This window comes from Artibeus jamaicensis, unplaced genomic scaffold (assembly GCF_021234435.1).
Source record: "Artibeus jamaicensis isolate MK-2021 breed Jamaican fruit bat unplaced genomic scaffold, CSHL_Jam_final scaffold_3151, whole genome shotgun sequence".
Classification (NCBI taxonomy): domain Eukaryota; kingdom Metazoa; phylum Chordata; class Mammalia; order Chiroptera; family Phyllostomidae; genus Artibeus; species Artibeus jamaicensis.
In genome coordinates this window covers 6,137,163-6,156,473 of record NW_026522037.1, presented here as the reverse complement: position 1 = coordinate 6,156,473, position 19,311 = coordinate 6,137,163, and the positions used below count along the sequence as shown (strand labels likewise).

The 19,311-nt window shown below is 48.7% G+C and overlaps 1 protein-coding gene across 3 annotated transcripts in view; it reads left to right on the top strand.

Annotated features, from left to right (window-relative positions):
- Positions 1-19,311, top strand: part of RANBP17 (RAN binding protein 17) — a 236,875-nt gene that overhangs the window by 152,824 nt on the left and 64,740 nt on the right. For all 3 annotated transcript variants that reach the window (XM_037127901.2, XM_037127899.2, XM_053656934.1), the window contains 4 exons: positions 2,703-2,766; positions 2,856-2,964; positions 13,187-13,290; positions 18,957-19,045. In XM_037127901.2, coding sequence (XP_036983796.2) covers positions 2,703-2,766; positions 2,856-2,964; positions 13,187-13,290; positions 18,957-19,045 — 366 coding nt within the window. The remainder of the gene's footprint in view (positions 1-2,702; positions 2,767-2,855; positions 2,965-13,186; positions 13,291-18,956; positions 19,046-19,311) is intronic.

The window sequence follows — 19,311 nt, the reverse complement described above, 5'->3', positions numbered from 1 at the left end:
TGTGATGGAAGTTCTTCCGTGAATTGGTGCCCTCCTGAAAGAACAGTCTCCTGGTGGGACCGAGTTCCAGCGTCGGTGGTGTCACGGAAAGCCAGTGGTCTGTGCGGAATCGCTGGCCTCTTTGAAATCAGATGGATATGATGTGACCTAGAGAAACAGCTCATACTTACAGTCAGGCAGAGTCGGACTCGGATCTTGGTTTTACCATTTGCACGTCCCATGGGTGACCCCTCCAAATTCTCTCGCTCACTGCTCTCGACTCCTGCCCCTGTCGCTGTCACTGTGGAACGCTGTCACCGTGCTTTTCTGCTGTGAGCTGTTCAGAACACCACCCAGCTAGAACACACCCACCAAATAAAGTGGTGCCACGCATGAGAACCCGAGTCTTTTAGGGAAGATTAAGATAGAAGTACGAAAGACCATAAAGTGACTAACCATTTGCCTTTTAAAAGACAACAGGACAAACCCTCTCAAGGACCCAAACTGGCTTTGAATTGAATTTCTATAAGGGAAGATAAATATTCAGACGAACTCTCACTTTTTTCTTTATTGAAAAAAATGCACGTTCTTAATTATTTTTTTCTTGAGAATGTAATTAAAAGGCATGGAGGCCGGCCTTGGCACAAAGTGCACAGACGCAGCTCCGCAGAGAGTGCGTCCGTGGCAGAGGAGACCCGTCCTGCGAAGCTTCTGTTTATTGCCACCATAAATATCCCGTTGTCGAAACCTGGCTCGCTGTTTATTAGCAGCGCTGACAGGGAGATTCCCATTAATGGCAGCATTCTCGTTACCCGCAGACCCTGTCACTTTAACTCTGCAATTCTAAGAGAATTGTATTCGGTCATTGCTTAAGGTATGTCTTAGTGTATTGGTCCCCGCCCTGTTAAACCGAGCCAGGTTTGAGTGGCAGTTCTTCCGCTCAGCGATTTTCTCCAGGAAAGAGCATCGAACCTGCGTCTTTGTGGGCACGGGAAGACCTGCTACAAAGTGTCAGGCCTGGTCCTGTTGCCCTTCGGCCTCCAGAGACCCACAGTTTGTGCCCCCGCTGCGCGCAGTGCAGACGGAGAGGGGGGCGCGCAGGTGCGGCCCGACCCGGGGAAGCGTCCAGCCTGGCGCGGAGGTGCGGCCACGTGCTGGCTTCCTGTGCAGCTGGAATGGTGGCTTCAGTCCCAGGGACTAGAGCGCAAGGCGTTCTGATTGTTTCGTGTGGACAGTTCCATTGAGGTTTGGGTGTGTGTTCCCTCATCTGACAAACGGAAGTGGCGCTGCCGATCTCGGACGGTGAGAATCCACCCGGCAAGCAGTACACGTTCCGGCCAGGTCAGTCTCTGCGTCTGTGCATCCTCTTCCCAGCGTGTGATGGACGAGACATTTCCGTCCTCCCACCCTCACGGCAGTTCTGGGAGACGGGCAGCCCGAGTCTAGGTTTCACCCTCAGTGCTGGGGCGGGACTCGGAGGCTCCAAGTGGCAGAGCGCAGTGCTGGACTCCGCCGGCTGATGGGACGCGGTCATGGAGCCAAGAGCCCAGGCTCCCTGACCCGGGTTCCAGCACACTTTCCACTCTGGGACATTGCGCCCCAGGGAGGAAAACTTGGAGTTAGACTTGAGCGGGCCCCTGCAGAGGCAGTTTACAGAGTCCTGCATTTGCAGGTGATGGAAGCAGGTGAGTCCGTGTTTGTACTGGAGCCCGAGTGGTGCTGTGTAAGGTTATCACGGCGGCAGGCGGGGCGTAAGAGCGCAGGCGACGGCCAGGAGGGACCCTGGCTGGAGCAGGAGACCCGTGACCACGGCGAAGTAAAAGGGGGCGTTCGTGTCCCCGAATCCATGTTCTCAGAGCCCACGTCAGCCCTTCTTTGGCGACGGCATCAGCCAGAAATTATTTAGACCCGTGATCATGGTTATGATTTTTTAACTTGGTTCTCGTTTTCAGCTGAACTGTTCAGGCCTCGGTGCGGGACAGGAAAAGGAGTACGACCTGCAGGGCTGTACGACCTTCAGTTCAAATCCCAGTACCGTCCGTCCACAGCTGTGCGATCCTCCGCAAGAGCCCCGATTTCTCTGTGCTTGTTTTATCCATAGATTAGAAATAATAGATCGTGTTGATCAGTGTGGCTGTGAGTTAACAAATACAAAATGCCTTGCACCCAGAAGGTTCTTAAGGCTCAGTCCGCCAAGCCTCTCCTTCGGTGCTTGGTGACATGCGGTCTGCTCTGTCCCCCCAACCCAGGGCCCGTCCCTTGCATCCGACAGAGAATTTCCTTAGGTTTCTAACTGAGCTCATCCTTCTGTAGAATTGAAATTTTTTTTCTCGATAGCATATTATGGGTCTTTTATAATTATTTTATTATGAAATAATATTAAGTGAAAAGAAATTCTCACACGACACCCAAAATGTAGAAAAAGGTCATTTTAATTTTCCACTATGAAGGTTTTAATAGTAAAGAAGTTTTGTCTTAATTATAAAATTCATTCTTTCTTTCCATAATGAGAATATGTATAAGGTGGGGAAAGTAATTGCACTGGTTAATAATAGATTATCCTTCTTAATAGTATGAAGGACATGTCTATAGGAATATTCTTTAGAAGTAACATTTATTCTTCATAAATGGAAATTGGCGCCACTGTAATTCAGTGCCATCTTGTGGTTTATTACCTATTGATAAGACGATCACATTCCCATGGATTCCTTAACTTCTATTACCTATATCCTTTTAAAAAAACTTGTGAAGATAGATGCTGTGAAATTCATGCTGAAAAACCACACGGTAAGTCTTCCTTCCTTCCACTGGTGACTAGGCTCCCCCGGGCCGTTCAGGTCCAGCACACGTAACCTCGGGTGCTCTTCTGCTTTCAGAGTGAACACTTCCCCTTCCTGGGCGTCGGCGATAGTTACAGTCTCGGTGACTTCAGGTGCCGAACCACCTTCTACACGGCCCTCACTCGCCTTCTCATGGTGGAGCTGGGTAAGAGTAAGAATGGACGCTTGCTTAGTGAGGGATTGACTGCCCACTTGTGTGAATGAGGACGTGAAAGACTGGTGCGGACCACAGCTGACTTACCAGCATGGGCCGCCTCCAGCAGCTTTCTACAGCTTTCTGAGCTGTGAGCGTTCACCCGCAGGCCTCAGAGCCAAAGACGAAGCTTTGGGCTTGACACGGTGTCCTTCACTTCAAACAGCACTTGCATTAACGCCTTACTTCTTCTAAATTTGTTGTCTGGGTATCCTTTGCTAGCTTAATTTTAGTGCTATGAATCTAGGGATAATCTTAAATACAGAAAAGGCTTACACATAGATTTTCTTTATAATGGCATTTAATATACAAACTAATGGAAACAGTACAAATGTCTAACACAGGGAATTGTAAAATTAGATACATCTGCTTACTTGATGGAATAATATATGGCCTGTAAATATTCCAGTTTGTCCTGGCTGGTGTGGCTCAGTGGAGTGAGCGCCAGCCTGGAAACCAAACCAAACCGGGTAGCCGGTTCGATTCCCAGTCAGAGCACACGCCTGGGTTGCAGGCCAGGTCCCCAGTGGGGGGGCACGTGAGAGGCAACCACACATTGATGTTTCTCTCCCTCTCTTTCTCCCTCCCTTCTCCCATCTAAAATAAAGTCTTTAAAAAATGTTTTTAATTCCAATTTGAAGACAGTGCAGACATGAAATTTTCTGTTATAATGGTGGAAAAAGCAAGGTGTTAAACTCTGCGAATGGTATGACCATGTCTCTTGGGGTCTGGGGGGAGCAATACACCAAAAAAAGGCTTACATGAAATTCTTCAAAAACGATAAATACTGTCTTTGAATAGTGGACTATAGGTAGCATTTCCTCATGTCGGATTAGGTGAAATTTTCTTTCATATACTCCTTTTGCAGTGGGAGGAATTCATTTGTGTCTGTTGTTTTCATTGAGAGCGGAAGTCAGCTGGCAGCGAGCACAGGGAGGCGGTGCCGGGGGGGCGGGCGCGGCAGCCCCTCTGTGACCGCGGCACTCTGGACCATTGTTCGCCGTGTTCTGTGGACACGTAAGAGAGTTTGCGCAGTGACCCTGACATCCTCAGAGCACGTGGTGCTGACCAGACTCTTCTCCCTTCTCTTGCGAAGCATTGATTGGCCCATCAACTTAAGTCTGAGTTTTTTAAAACATGATCATACAGAAGGAAAGGGGATGAATAACCTTATTTTGCACATAACCTTGTAGTGGGGAAGGAGAGCAAGCCCCTCTCTGCCCCACTCCCGTACTATTGTTATGCATCGTAAAGGAGTGAACTGCCAGAAATGCGAACAGCCAAAGGTGGAGAGCAGCGGGACTGATTTCCAAGGAAAGATTAAAAGAACCGTGTATGTGTGACTTGGCTAAGTGACAGCCAGGGCTCGGGGCTAAGAGAGCGGCCCGTAAACATTTGAAGAGTGTAAACCAGGCGTGCAGAACCCGATCCTCTGCTTCCATGGGCGAGCGTGAGTTCAGGCTGCGTGACGGCTCTGCATCCTGCTCGCCGACCCGCACCGTGCCCCGGCCGCTGCCGGGAGAGAAGGGGGGCGGGCCGGGGCTTTGTCCTGGTCCTCGGTGACTATTTCGAGAGCACACTCTTCCGAGCCCCGAGGTCACCCCACGGGCCTGGCCATGCCGGCCCCGCCCCCGGGGAGCGTGCCCTCTCACTTCCCGTGTCGGAGCAGTAAAGACTGGGAAGCCCTTCCCTAGACTTGGTTCTTCCCCAGGCCTTCACCGTGCTCTTCGAGTGGCTCTGTCGGAGTGAAGGAAATGGGGAGACGCGGGTAACGAGGACGGACTGGCAGGGCTTGGCCAGGGATGGGTTCATGTCACGCACATCCTCGGACTGGCCATGGGGTGGGCCTAGGCCCTCTTCTGCAAGGTCCCCCTGGACCCGAGGGCCCCCTAACCCCGAGAGGCTTTGGCCACGGGGACCGCACCACCGGTGCGCACGGCACAGCTGGCCCGGCGCTGGGCAGAGACGCCCCGCTGCGTGCACCGCCCTGGAGAAGAGGGCCCCGGCTCAGGGTTGCTCGGTGTGGGCTGTGAGGAGTGAGAGTCGGGGGCAAAAATACATAAATCTGAGTAAGTGTTAGGGCTTCCTTCGCTCCCGCCGGGTTCTGTGAGTTATTTAACCCACAGCAACGTAAAGCATAGATTGATTTCTTTAATGAGTGTTTTACTAAAAAGTAAACATCTGTTACATTGCAAGCACTCTGTAGACGCCTCGTGAGGAACAGGGAGAGACAGGCCGTGTGGACGCGCCTGGCACACGGCAGGCGCCGACGGCAGGAACACTGAACCGAGTGTGCACAGAGAAACGAAAACTCGGCAGCCGCACTCAGGAAGCTTTGCGGTGTTTGACAAGAGATGTTTTCCTTCTGTGTCCGTGTTTTTTATCCTTTGAAATAATGTGTGTGACACGCATCGAGTGCCGATTTGCGATCAGTGTAACCACGGGGGCTCTTCCTCCCGGCCCCTCGGCAGGCGGACTCTGCCTGTCCCCTGGTTCCCAGCACCCGTCTCAGTGCCTCTGCATTGTAAGGACGCGGTAAACATTGGTTGCAGTGTGACACCCGAGTACGCTGTGACCGGGACGCCATCGTTGCGGCTCCTGGCATCAGCTCTGCCGGCCAGCTCCCCTCTGGGAGAAGCTCTGCCCGTTGGCCTCTCCAAGACAGAACTAATCAAATGGCTGGTTACCTCCACACGGGATGAGCCGCACTTGGCCCCTCTTGTGCTGGACGAGTCGTTTGTTCTTTTCTCTTGGACAGGAAAAGAGTTGCTGCTGGAGAGACGCTCGTTTGTTGAGTGTTGTCGAACACGGCGCTATCCTTGGAGGGCTTGTCTCCCGACCCGGGTTGACTGTTGCGCTGCCGTCGGAACTCCCGCGCAGACGGCTCGTGGTTTTCCACTGGGTGTTCACTGTCATGGAAACCAGGGAAGAGGAGGCCGGCCGTGCTCTCGCCGAGGGAAGCACAGACCCGCACACCACGTGAGCCAGAGAAAAATGTCAGGCGGTGAGAATCCTCCTCGAATGAAACAAAGAAGAATTTGAGGAGGAACTTCTTATGACACTGATTTTTTTTTTTTTTTTTTTTGGTAAGAAGAAGCTAGAAAAAAACACCTAACCAAACTGCTGGCAAACCACTGGATGTGATTCTTGGATTGAAATATGAAACGTATTCTCATAGAATCGTACAAAAGAAATTGAGTATGTTTCGTGCATGAGCCTCGAACACTGGAGTGGTTAGAAATTGGGTGTCACATTAACTGAGATTTGCTTTGAAGTGCATTTTGGTTTCTAGTCAATAATTTGTGCTTCGTACGGATTTAATTAGATGCTGTGTGCCCTGGGTAGTATTTCAGATGAAAATGGGGAGGTTTTTGGCAATAGACGGTTGTACGAGTTTATCAGATCGTTCCAGGTCTAAACGAGATGAAATACAAGAATCGAAAGCATTTCGTGAGCAGAACGAAGATGTTTCGTGTCAGCGATGTATTTTTTGTGTTCTAAGGAATTATAAAAATCAGTGCAGAACAATCCCCTTCGCGAGACAGCTCACACACGGACGAGGTGGGCGGCCAAGCGCGGGGCCTGTGTGGCAGCCCCTCCCAGGATCTCTCGAAGTTCCCTCAGTTATTTCTAAATTAACTTCGTCAACCTAATAAACTAAGGGAAAGATAGTATTACCCAGGCCGGTAAGTGGAGAATCTCCGGGGAGCTGTTCAGTGTGAAATACCAGAATAAATAAAAACCTTCTATTTTGTTTAATTCGAATGGAGGTGAACTCAGTTGACAACCACTGGCGAGGGGACATGCGGAGAAGAGCTACAACAAGGCCTTCTGTTTTACGGAGAGCTAAATACTATTAGTAGCAAACGAAGTTTGTACCAGCCACAGATTTGGAGGTGCTCAGTGTTGCTGCCAACTGGTTTTCCTTGGCCATTTTACGGTCTCACCTTCCCCTGGAATTCTCAGACGAGAAGCATGTTGATAGCATCTGAGTGAGCAGTACTTCTCCCCAGACATTCAAACTCCTAAGAAGCAGTCAGGCGTTTTGCTGATCATGGGCGTGCTGATATGAAAAGGGTTTATAGACATTATGAGATAGTTCTCTCTACAGCAGGGTCCCAACCTCCAGGCCTCAGCCCGTTGCTGGTCCGGGCCTGTTAGGAGCCGGACCTGTTAGGAACCGGGCCATGAAGCAGGAGGTGAGCTTGAGGGTAACGCACTTGAAAACCATCCCCCACCCCCGACCCCAGTCGGTGCAGAAATTGTCTTCCACAACACCAGTCCCAGGTGCCCAAAAGGCAGGGGACCGCTGCTCCGCAGGGATGAGCAAAGCTTCCGTCTACTTTTGTGGCTCATAACAAGTCCTTGGTACCTGAAGAGACCTGTAGCTTAAATTTGAGACAATTTAAATAGCAAGTAAATGACTTGGACCAGGAGGGAAGAGTATTCCAGAAATAACTGCTACAGAGAGAAGTGGAAATACAGAGGAAGGCAACTTGCCTTTTCTTTAGTAATAATAACATTTGTTTACAAATTTACAGTGAACACACCGCTTTTCCATACATTAGTCTGTTCTGACCTCACAAGAGCCCCCAGGAGGGGAGGACTGTCACACTGTTTACCGGTCGGAAAGTTGAGGCGTGGAGATTAAGTGACCTGCCCAGCGTCGGTGTCTACACTGTAGCCCTCCGGCAACACGTTCTCATTCACTTTTGCTAAGCTGTTGCTTCACCTTTCGCTTCCTCAACCAATTAGGAAAAGGAGCTTCCTCTTCTTCATTTTTAGTTGAACTGTTTGGACTGAAGGAGTGCTATGAGGCTTGGGGCCAGTGAGAGAAGGGAGAAGGGATTACTTTCCAAGCTTCTATCAAATAAACTCATGTTTATGATTGGCCCGTTATAGGTGTGATAGTCGTATGATCAGTGAAAGTCAGACGTAGTTTTTAAAATCTGTCCTCATGTCTAACAGTTGAGCAAAGCATATTTTCCCCAGCCAAAGGAACACAAAGGTAGGTACCCGGGGGATCCAGTGAGTGAGAAGCTTAATCCGAAGCAGCGAATGTTCTGATGGATAGGAACACCGCCTGAATGTATCACCTGTGTCCAGGTCTTGGCAGAGACTATCTGGAAAATAGACATCGGGGGTTACGGGGTGGGGTGGGAGTGGGCAGTAATGGGTAAAGAAGCGGCTGGAAATACTTAGAATCTATAATGAGATCATTAAGACTAATTAGCTGGCCCTGTAGGCAGAAAGCAGCCCATTAAGCCCAGATCCAGTTTTAATAGCTTACCTGGTTTGGAGGGGAGCGTCCAGGGCACCCCAGGGAATCAGGGGCCTCGGGAATGAAACTTGAAGGTAGCTGAACTGGAGAAGGCGTCCACTCGGCGGTGGGTGCTGCGTTCTTCTTCTGGGAACAAAGGCAGCAGGCTGGTTCCCTGGGGAGAGGAGTGGAAGGGAGGAGCCTGGGTGTTCTCAGGTTGGGTGGAGGCACCCACCTAGGAGAGCCGTGCGGCCTAAATGCGGTAACGAGGTGTGCACGGGGCCAGGAACAGTTTCTGTCCGCAACACAAGCACTCGGTCTGTGTTAGGACACATATTTACTGACGGCCACGGGGACCTCCAAACAAGGCCGGTTTAGTGCCTTAATGCAGCTGCTCTGCCTTCAGAGTCCGGCTCTTACTTTCCTACAAAACCACAAGCCGACGACACCTGACAGACGCCAGACGCGGTCCCGGAGCCCGAACTGCCAGGCAGCGAGGAGGGCCTGAGCCAGCACCGAGTCCCAGCCCAGGTTAGAGGGACCCAGCGGAGCACGTGTCTGGAGACCCGACCCAGAACTTGAAAGCGCTGCGCTAAGGAAGGGCCGGGGGCGGAAGAGCAGACAGTGCGGCCCTCCTGCAGTCTCCCGCAGGTGCCTGGTTTTAAAGGGATCCATCTCTCCGCTCACTGCCTCTCCTCACAGTCCTCCTCTGCCTGGCACGGAGGCATCGGACCCGACCTTCACCGACTACGTTCATTTCCTGTTACCACCGCGACAGATCACCACAAACGTAGTGACTTCAATACTGCAGATTTGTGATTTTACCATTCCGGAGGCCAGAAGTCCGACACGGACCTCGGGGGGCTACATGGAGGTGTGGGCAGGCCAGCGTTTCTTCCGGAGGCCCCGAGGAGGAGTCTGTCCCCTCGCTTCTCCCGTCACGAGGCTGTCATCGTCGACCCGGGCTCGCGGCCCTGTGCTCCAGCAGCCGCGACACCATTGTTTCTTAGGTGGCAGGCCCCCGTCGAGGCACTCGGGACACAGCCATCACCAAAAAGGACCAGGTTGCTTCTCTAAGGAGCTTCTGCTGTGGTGGGGAAGCCAGCGAATACGTATGTAAGTGAGAGCCAGTCTCATAAGTCTCCTAAGAAAAGTCCAGTCGTTTGTGGGGCTGGAGAGGGTGAGGGTGGGGGCGCACTGGTGCCGTGTTAGGTGGGTGGGCAGCAGCGGCCTCTCCGAGTGACAGGTGAGTAGAGCCGCTGGCCACATGACTGCCTTTGCTGTTTGCGCCTCGACCTCTCCCAGCGCCGTTGGGTGACTGGTCTCTTGTGTCCCTGATACCTGGATTGGCCTCCAGAACGGATTGAGGGAGGGAAGGAAGTCCGTGTTTTAATCTGTGGCTCAGGATATCAGTGAAGGGTGGAAATGTTCAAGTCCTGAGTTTATGTTCGGAGTGAACATCTGTACCTTGGAAAAGCTTTGCTCCCGAAGGGAGGGCGTTGAGCTGGCAGCCTTGTGGACACACTTCGTTTGGTCGCTGTAACCACCTAAGTCCGTGTAGAGTCAAAACAACAAACACTAGTGGTTATCATGGATTAAGTGCCAGACACTGAGCGAAGGGGGTTACGGATGTTTTGTCATTTAGTCCTTACAGCTGATTTTATGAAGTACAGCAGCTCCCCCCTTCCCCACTGGGGACACGTTCCAAGACCCCCCAGGATGCCTGAAATCGCGGGTAGTACTGAACCCTGCACATACTGTGTTTCCTCCTGTAACGCATATCTGTGATAAACTTTAATTTATAGGTTAGGCACAGCAAGAGATTGACAACAATAATGAATAATAAAATATGAAATTACAATTGAACAACAGGCTGTAATAGAAGCTGTGTGAATGTGGTCCCCCTTTTCCGGGGACCCCTTGCTGGAGGGGACCCTGTAGGCTCAGTGCTTTCTGGGCCGCGTGTCGCCATCCAGCAGAACACGGTTTCTGCTCGCGCCTCCCCCGCCGTTTAGTGCCGTCTCCATCCTAACCAAGCACTCACCACACACTGTGGCCGTACCGTCTGCAGTTTAAGGTGCGGCGGCAGAACCAGCATCGGTGTGTTTTTCCTCCGCCATTTCATAGATAGAAGATTCATTCTTCTTATAACGGATCATAGCAACCTCTGCATGTGACTTTTTTCTCTTTATTAGGAACTTCCGTCTTTCACTTAAAGGAAGCATTTGACAGCCTCTCTTTGGCATCTCCACATGCCAGCACCACTGACCTTGTACTTTGGGGTCGTTAGTAGTAAAATCAGAGTAGTTGGCACGGGCTCTTGGGACCATGGCGCGGCAGCTCTGACCCGGGCGGCGGCTAAGTGACTGGTGGGCGGCAGGGCCGACTCAGGTCCCCAGTGGGCCGCAGCGAGATGGCACAGACGCTGTCACGCTTCTCAGCACAGCATGCGACTTAAAACTTATAAATTGTTTATTTCTGGAATTGTCCAGTTGGCATTTTTGGACCTTGGTTAACCACAGGTAATTGAAACTTCAGAGAGTGAAACCACAGCTGAGGGGGTCTACTGTAACTATTATGTCTCTTAATTACAGATGAGGACACTAAGGCTTAGAGGAGTAAAGCGACTTTGTCCAGAACCGGACGGCTAAGCCGGGATCCAAGCTTAGAACTCGCACGGTGCCCGCCCCTTCCTGCACCTGCGCCCGCCAGCAGGGGGCATGATCAGCGGTCTCGGGGAACGGTCCCACCTTAATGGCAGGGACTGGTGCGGGTGCTGATGCGGGAACACTAGGACCACCTCTACCGTTTATTGAGCATCTACTTTTCATGTATTATATGTAACGTTTCATATTCACAATAACCTTAAAAAATGGGCATTTTCATCCTTATTTTGAAGATGAGAAACTGAGGCTCGGGGTGATTAGTGAGTCCCCACGTTAAGCAGTGTGTGGTTGAGGCAGACTCCGGGTCTGTTCATGCAGACCTCTCCCTGCCTCGTTTCCTCCACTGAGAAGTGGACGGACGCGAGTCTCAGTTCTCCAGAAGGGAAGCCAGAGACGGCTATCAGTGTAGGCCGACAGACCTAATAATTTACACACAGTATAAATTTTATCTAGTTCAGTCCCCACAGTCATCCCTATCAAACAGTGGAAATGGTGGAGAGCTGTAGGTGGTGTTATGAGGTTATTAGCTGCATGCCCAAATACTGCAACTCCAGGCTTCCCGATAAAAATCCTGTCTGTGGCAGAGTCAGACAAAATGCCATGGGGGTCCGAAGGGAAGGGGGGATGCCTGTGGTGGGACCTCAGCTGTACTTGCAGGGGGGCCTGGCTCAGGCACTGGGCATGCGGTCATTTGACCTGGGCTTTGGCAACGAGGACGGCTTCTGGAAAGCTCTGGTGTTCTCACCAGTTGACAGAGGGTGTGTGTGAGAGGAGTGAGTTGGTCACGGGGCCGACGGACAGAGTGGGAACTGTCACTTGGACCACCTTCCCCTAGGACCCTGACCCTTGTCTAGAACAGCAAACCAGGAGATACTCATTGGCCTTTCGACACGTCTTTGTGAACAAAGCTAAGCCTCTGATTCTGCTGGACTCTAGAAACAAGTTTTGTAAGGTTAAAGGGAAAAGAAAAGTCAAAAACGGTCAGTGTCAGCCCGGTCAGCCACTCCTTGAGTAGTGCCCAAGACCCCAATTCTGCCGTTGACCTTCAGTGTGTGTGGCCTTGGCTCTCAGTGACCTCACCTGCAGAGCAATGTACAGGCTGGTGTTTCCCCATCATCTGCATGCATCTGAATCACTGGGGGGGGAGGGGGGGGGTGGTTCTTAAACCCAACATTGGGAGGCCCCACCCCAGAGTTCCTGATTCCGTAAACCTGGGACGGACCCTGGGAATTCCCATCGGACAAGTTCCCAGGTGGTGCTGCTGCTGCTGGCCAGGACCAGACTCGGGGAACCACTGGCCTCTTCTCTGAATCCCATTTCCTTTGTGATGCTCTATTTAAAAACTGCAAGCATAGAAACGAGGCATCCGGACCACATAGTTCCACCTCCAACTACAGCAGGCTACCTTGAGTAAGTCACTTGACCTTGCTCTGTCTGCTCTTCATCAGTAAACTGGGCCCCTTAGTTCCCTGTGGTATCGGATGGACAAGCAAATCAACTCTCCTTTAAAATAAACCCATTTTTAAGGAACACCACATAAATTGTCAATCAGGCCTCTCCATATGTGAAGTGAAGACTCTGCTTTGGCAGGATCCTTGGGCAAACTACAGTCTACCTTTAAAGTGAAAAAACAGTGGGAAAATGTCTCTTTTTCTCTCTCTTCTATAAAGAAAAGGAAGCTTAGTGCAAGAGGAAGGGTGCCCGTGGCGAATGTGCTGATAATTCAAATGGCCTAGGAGGGACCTCAGCCTGTTTAGCAGATAAAAGTTTCCCTGCCATCTATTTAACAAATTAATAAAAAGAACATAAATAAAAGAGAATAATAACTTGGAGCTATCTGGGCACCTGAGTCTGTGAGCCCTTCAGGGCCTTGGCACCCAAAGAGAAGGGAGAGAAAAGGCCCTTGTCTCAGAGGATCTGGAAGGGACTTTCCTTGGGGCACTAGGGAAGCTCTGGGGGCCCTCAGAGCTGCAGGGCTCAGATGCCCGGGGTATGAGTCTGGGATCCAATAAAGAGCCAGGGAAAAAAACGGCTGGTGAGTCATGTCGCTCTTTCATATGGTGCAAAAAGAGGAGGCAAACACCAGAATACTCAATGAGCCAGACCACGAAGTGTGGCCTGGATGTGAGCGCCGGCGACCCCTTCTCAGTCAGGCCCCTTCTGAGCCGGAGCGAAGCGCTCGCTGCCGAGGCTCACGCACACAATAGCTGTCGTTTTAAACCGTGGTGACCCCTTTGTCTTTCCATAGGCGAAGACGAGGACGAATTTGAGAATTTCATGCTGCCTCTCACGGTCTCTTTTGAAACAGTATTACAGATATTCAACAACAACTTTAAACAAGAAGACGTAAAGGTGGGTTTGTTTCCACACTGAGAAAAGACCATTTTGCTCACTCTCGAGGGGCTGGTGCAGAAAAGGCTGCCGTGCAGTTGCTGTGCTCTGTGCCCCATCCCGCCCGCTGCACTCCCAGCCGCTCCTGTCTTCCCCTGCTGCTTTGCATCTCAGTGTTGGAGTTTCTTACACAAATGGACTTGGAGATCAGCGGTGAGTTTGGGTAGTCGGTTTATGATTAGATGACGCAGATTTGTCTCTTTCAGGCAGCTCACGTCTTTAAAAGAGCATCTCTCCTGGGTGCACCCCTTTAAACACCCCTGCTCCCTCATCTGCCCTGCCCTGTGGTTCTCAACTTGTTCACATGGAGGAACGCACCAACATACATATGCTAAAACCCTACATCTCTAAATATTTTTAAACAGGAATTTATATAAATCAAGACTTTATTAAATGGCTAGGCATATATGTGTAAATAGTAGCTGGTCTTGAAGTATTGCATTCTTAAACTGAACAAAGTGATTAGGATAACTGATAGCTAAATAAGGTTTTTATGTGCCAGTGGGAGGCATATTAGGATTGATTTGACAAGGCAGTTCAGCTGTGGCAACAGTCATACTATCTAAGACAACATTATGTTTTATTAGTAAAATCCTTAAGTGTAGCAAGCTGTTGGTGACACACCAGTCCCATATTTTCATACGGAGGATGGGGAGCAGGTCTGCTAAGTCCGAAGAGCGTCTTCTGAACTCATTAGGTGTCGGGCCGTAGTAAATAGATTGGCACTGATTATTATTGTTTAAGAGACCAATAAATGTGCTCTTGAGAATTTAGGCACCTTTGTTGGTGATACTTGAGTCATGTCTTGTTGTTATTTGAAATAAGGTCACCAAAATATAAACCACCATTTTACATGGCTCCTCTTCTCTCTACCAGAAAACAAAAACAAAAGCAAAAAAATAGCATGAGTCAGAAGCCAAATAGAAAGGTGATCGCTTCTGACCATTATTTTAGGATAATTCTTCTACCAAAAAATAATTACTGAATACTATACTTTTTAATTTGAAATAAAGTTCTTGAAATGAGCATTTATCAATATGCAGTAGTCGACAGAATTTTAAAACCAGAGAAGATTGTAGCGATTTTCTTTGCGGTTATGGCCTTGCTGAAATTCTCCCCCAGAGTTTCCATTCAGATTAGCTGTTTTGTAGGTGTCTCACAAATATTCCTACTGACCAGCCAGATCTTGGCAGCTTTGAGGTGGCCATTGCTGTCCGTGATGCCAAAAAAAGCGACGTTGAAAAACACCATCGCTGTAAAAATCACACTCACCCCATTGGAAGATTTCATCAGACCCCAAGCCCGTTTTGATGTGAATCCCATCTAGTTTGATGGAAACCATCTTCCTCCAGTCATTTTTAATGGAGTTCCAGTGATACATCCCTAAACCAGCAAGTTCTTAACGACCCTGGAAAGTGACTGCTTGATTACACTTTAACGGTATTTGCAAATAAAATCACAAGTAATTAAGGGGAAATCTCCAGGCTTTTGAGCAAGTTTGATGCATGATAACTGCCTGATTCAGCTTCATCTGGAGCAATGCTGTGTAGGCAACAGCTACTGAGATCAATAGCAACGTAATGATAGTGGCAGAATTAAGTGAGTAATCTGAGAACTGTGCCTCAGAATGCATGCAGCTGCCACGAACCAAGGACACACAGTGCACTCCCCGCTTCCGTCCTAAATGTTCATCAAAAGACGCCCTGCAGGAAAATGGAGTTAGATGCTCTTTATTGCTGATCGTGTCTCTTGCCACATTTATCAGGGAAATTGGATTAGCAGTTGGCAGCTGCAGGTAGACAAGATTCTGCAGTGATTAAATATGCAGCTTGGCTGCATTTGTTGTGACAGACCTTTAGTAAATTCTACTGTAAGCACCATCTGTCTAATTTGTAGGAAGAAAACTTGGTGCTCTAAGCTACCAGGGAGGAACTAAATCTGTTGCTTTATCATAAACAAAACTTTTGCACTAAATGCTTTTAAATGTAATTTATTAGGTTAAGGCTATTTTTCTATCACGATGAATAAATAATACATGCAAAAGTGCTTTCAGGTACTTCATTTTGCAAGTACTAGAGATGAAAACGGTTCTGTTTTGTTCTTCAATAAAGTATTTAGTATTCCAATCCACAGGAGGTGATGCTGTTAAAATATCTCTATGAAAATGCCTCAGGACTGCCATATTCATTTAATTTGCAACCCTTCCCAAGATTTTCTAACTCCCTATTTATAGACATTTTTCAAATGCAGATTTCAGGACGAACATAAACATTAAGGACCTGTGTTGCCAAGATGAAATATGGTTGCAAGGGAGGAGATGGCGCGAAACTCTTAAATTTATGGCTTTGTTTTCTTACTTAGTCCTAACAGAAATGAAGAGAACACTGAATTTTTGTCTTGGGTTTTTCTCTTCGGAGTAGAGGGGAAGAAGGAAGAAAATGCTATGACAAATCCTGGCTCCAAAGCTTCCGTCCAAAATATATGTTGTTCCCACGTAATTGTATCCGTAGTAAAATGTGGCCCAGTACCCCCAGCTCCTGCATCGTGTTTGATTGGACCATGACGTCATCGGTTTTCAGGGAAATGAATGAAAACTTCTCAGAGGAAGACGGGCAGTTAAATGGGAACCTGCTATCTTTAGTCCCTTCGTATAAACTCCACAATGTTAAATTATTTAAAATCCTTGATTTTCAGCATGCGCACATTAAAAGTTTTCGCACTAAGTGCCAAATGTTGCAAACAGCACTTTAACAGAATGATTTTGCTTTGATCCCTGTAGCAGTTCCTGAATAATTTATCACAGGTTATTGCCTTAATTCTGGAGAGGGATAGAGCAATAAAGGCAGATGAAAACACTCCAGTTGAAACACCTTGGGGCCCGCTCATTCCTCTGACACGGCTCTTTTGTTGGAACTATTTAGAGGTTATTAAGATGTGTCTCCAGAATTAAGAGTTTGCTTTAAGGATGAAGACAGCCATCTTAATTCTAAAGACAAAGCACAATGACCCTTCACCTTCTTTCCCTTTGTTGTTATTATATCGTAGAATTATGAGGATAATATTATAGCTGCCCCCAGTAGTGCCACTACAGTAAGGGGTCTGTCAGGCTTTCCATTAGAAACCCTGTTTTGGGGGTCAGGGTGGAAGGAGCCGCATCTCGGCTGTTTCCCAGCCCATCCGTCTCACGCCTGGCACGCAGACAAGTGTTGGCCAGGCAGCGGGCCGCGGCGGGGAGCGGCTTCTCCTCGGGCCGCCCAAGCAGGACCCCGTGGCGTCAGGTACCCCAGGGCCGCCCCACGCCCCACCCCCAGGGAACCTCACTGAAAACACGCGACCACTCATTCTTCAGACCAGTCCAGCGTTGGCCAGCCAGAGGAGAAGGGCAGCTTGTTCAGATAAAGCTCTCTGTGCTGTTTTAAATGAGATGGTAAATTGGGGCTCCTTCCCCCCCCACCCCACGTTTCAGCCAGATCACCTGTCACTCTCTGAGGTGGCTCAGTAGCCGGTTGAGCTCCCAGTGAGCGGATTCCCTGACTCTCCCCAGCTCTGGGGATGTTTTGACTCTCGAGAAAATACCCCCTTCGCGTTGTCTGGGTTTGTCTAGCTGGTCAGAGTGCTCTCGCTGTTTTGAGGTGGAAGATACTGTTTGAGCGCAGGAAATCTGCTTCTTATGTGCACACCACACTTTCCTGCTCGGTCATGTCTACTGAAAACATACGTTTAGTTATTATTTCTTAATGCTTACTCTGCTCTCCAGTGACATTTCCTAAAATTAAACATTTGATAGATTTCCATAGATTTCAGTCAGTTAGACCATGTCAGTTAACTTGGCATCTTTTAAGGAAGAAAGACATTTAATGGAATAAATATTAACATTTCTGTGTAATGAGAGTGGTCTAAAATATTTGAAGGATCCTTTGCACTAGCTGCAAAGAAAGTTGACTGTTGGTTCCTGTTGACTAATTCAGAGTAGAATGGTGGGGGCCTGTGAGACTGTTTGGAGAGTAGCTCGTAACCTGTAAGCATCCGTAAGAAACATAGACCAGAAAGGCCACTTTAATAGAAAGACTGCACAGCTGCCAAGTCAGAATAGAACTGCTGGAGAAGGCTTCTCAGAAGACCTGGAGGCTGCTCTGAGAGAGAGGGGAACAGGTGCCAGGGGCGAAAGCAGGTTAAATAAGAGGCAAAACGTTTATTTAAAAAATAGCAGGTCACGTGAGAGAACTACACAGGAGACTAGCCGTTTGCAGAAAAGCAAGCCCCGACGAGATAGGAGAGAAAAAAGAATAAGTCACGTGGACAAGCAGAAACAGGAGTCCAGGGTGTGTGGATCCAGAAAATCACGTAACCCTCACTCTGTGAACAGTTAGTATCACAACTGCATGTTTTTATAAACAGCCTCCAGTGGTCATGAGTCACCTCAGAGGCGGGTGGCGGAAGGATCGGAGTTCAGACTCCCCGACAGAGAAACTATTATTTGCTCCTTGGAAGTGTTAGTCAGCCATTAAGCTGGGGGTCGCGATTCACTTCCAAGTCCTTCATGATCATTTAAACGCCTCCCTAAAGAGGCTTTCATTTATGACCAGAGGGTGAGGAACAAGGAGATGTGGGCAGATGAGAAGGTCAGGGGCCGTTTTCCGGCAGACCGTTCTCCTGAAACAGTATCTTCAGACCTCGCGGTCGCGTCCCTCAATTATCCCGCCCCCTTGTTCTGCAGTTACGTTTATTTGTGCTCTTTGTTCTGACATTCCAGCATCTGTTCGTGGGTTTTATTTTGCTCTTCCCAGGATCATCCTAAGGACGGCTTAATTAAGCATCCAGAGTATAAGTCAGAGCTCTTTAATTTTAGAGTCAAATTTTTGTTTTTCTAAAACTAAGTATCTGTGGAGCATTTAGTATGTATCAGGCTCTTGTTCAGCATTTTTACATAAATGTATTAAATGTATTCTTCACAGTGCCTCTCTGAAAGAGGTATTATTGGCCCCTTTTATAGATGAAAAAACTGAGACTGATAAATTGCCTTGCTTTACGACTGCCAATTAAAAAGTGAAGCTGGAGTTCAAGATCAAGTCTTCTGGCATTGGATATAGAACTCTTCCTTACACCACCTTCTTTTGTGTTTGTGTTGGTTTTTGCCTGGGGGATGTGAGGGCCCTAAGTAGGCACCCATAGGTCACCTGGGAAGTTTTATTTCCTCCTCAGTTACTCAGGGTTGATCTTAGAGACCTTTACGTGCCCGTGCGCCTCCTCGGTAGACTGCAGATCGCAAGCCAGCATTGTTAGGACTTGCTATTATTAAATAATGTCTAGACTGTGTGCATTTCTGTCTTGTGGAATTACCAGTCCTTTTTTTCCGATTTTGACTTTATTCAGAAACAAAATATATCAAGAATCTACATGTTCCCACACTATTAGAATTATGACTTAGCTCAATTTATGAGGATCGAAGTTGAGTTGGTCAGCAGATTTGTGGTCTGTCTGTTTAAAGGGTCTGTAGAAAAGGATCTGAGCGAGACATTTGAGCTAATGAATCAACATCAGATATGTGGTCATTATTGCCTGATTATTACTCCATCTGCTCGGTGCTAACGTGAAAATCAATTACTGTGTCTCTTCCCCACTGACAGCGTATGTTGATCGGGCTGGCAAGAGACCTTCGAGGGATTGCCTTTGCGCTGAACACAAAGACCAGCTACACCATGCTGTTCGACTGGATGTATCCTTATTACACTGTGACAACACCAGCCCTGTGCACAGAGGGATGCCGGGCCCCTCGCTCTCGTTTAATAGTGTGGCACAGTGGGGAAGAGGAAACAAAGCTAAATGAACTAATGTGTAATCAGCTAAAAATTACAGCACAGCGGCAGCAGTGCAGATAACTGAGCACAGCGTTTGGAGACCCGGCTCAGAGAGGTCCCTTTCTCGGCACCGTTAAACGTCGACAACTTAAAAATCACGTCCCCAAATGAGTGTTTGTGTCGG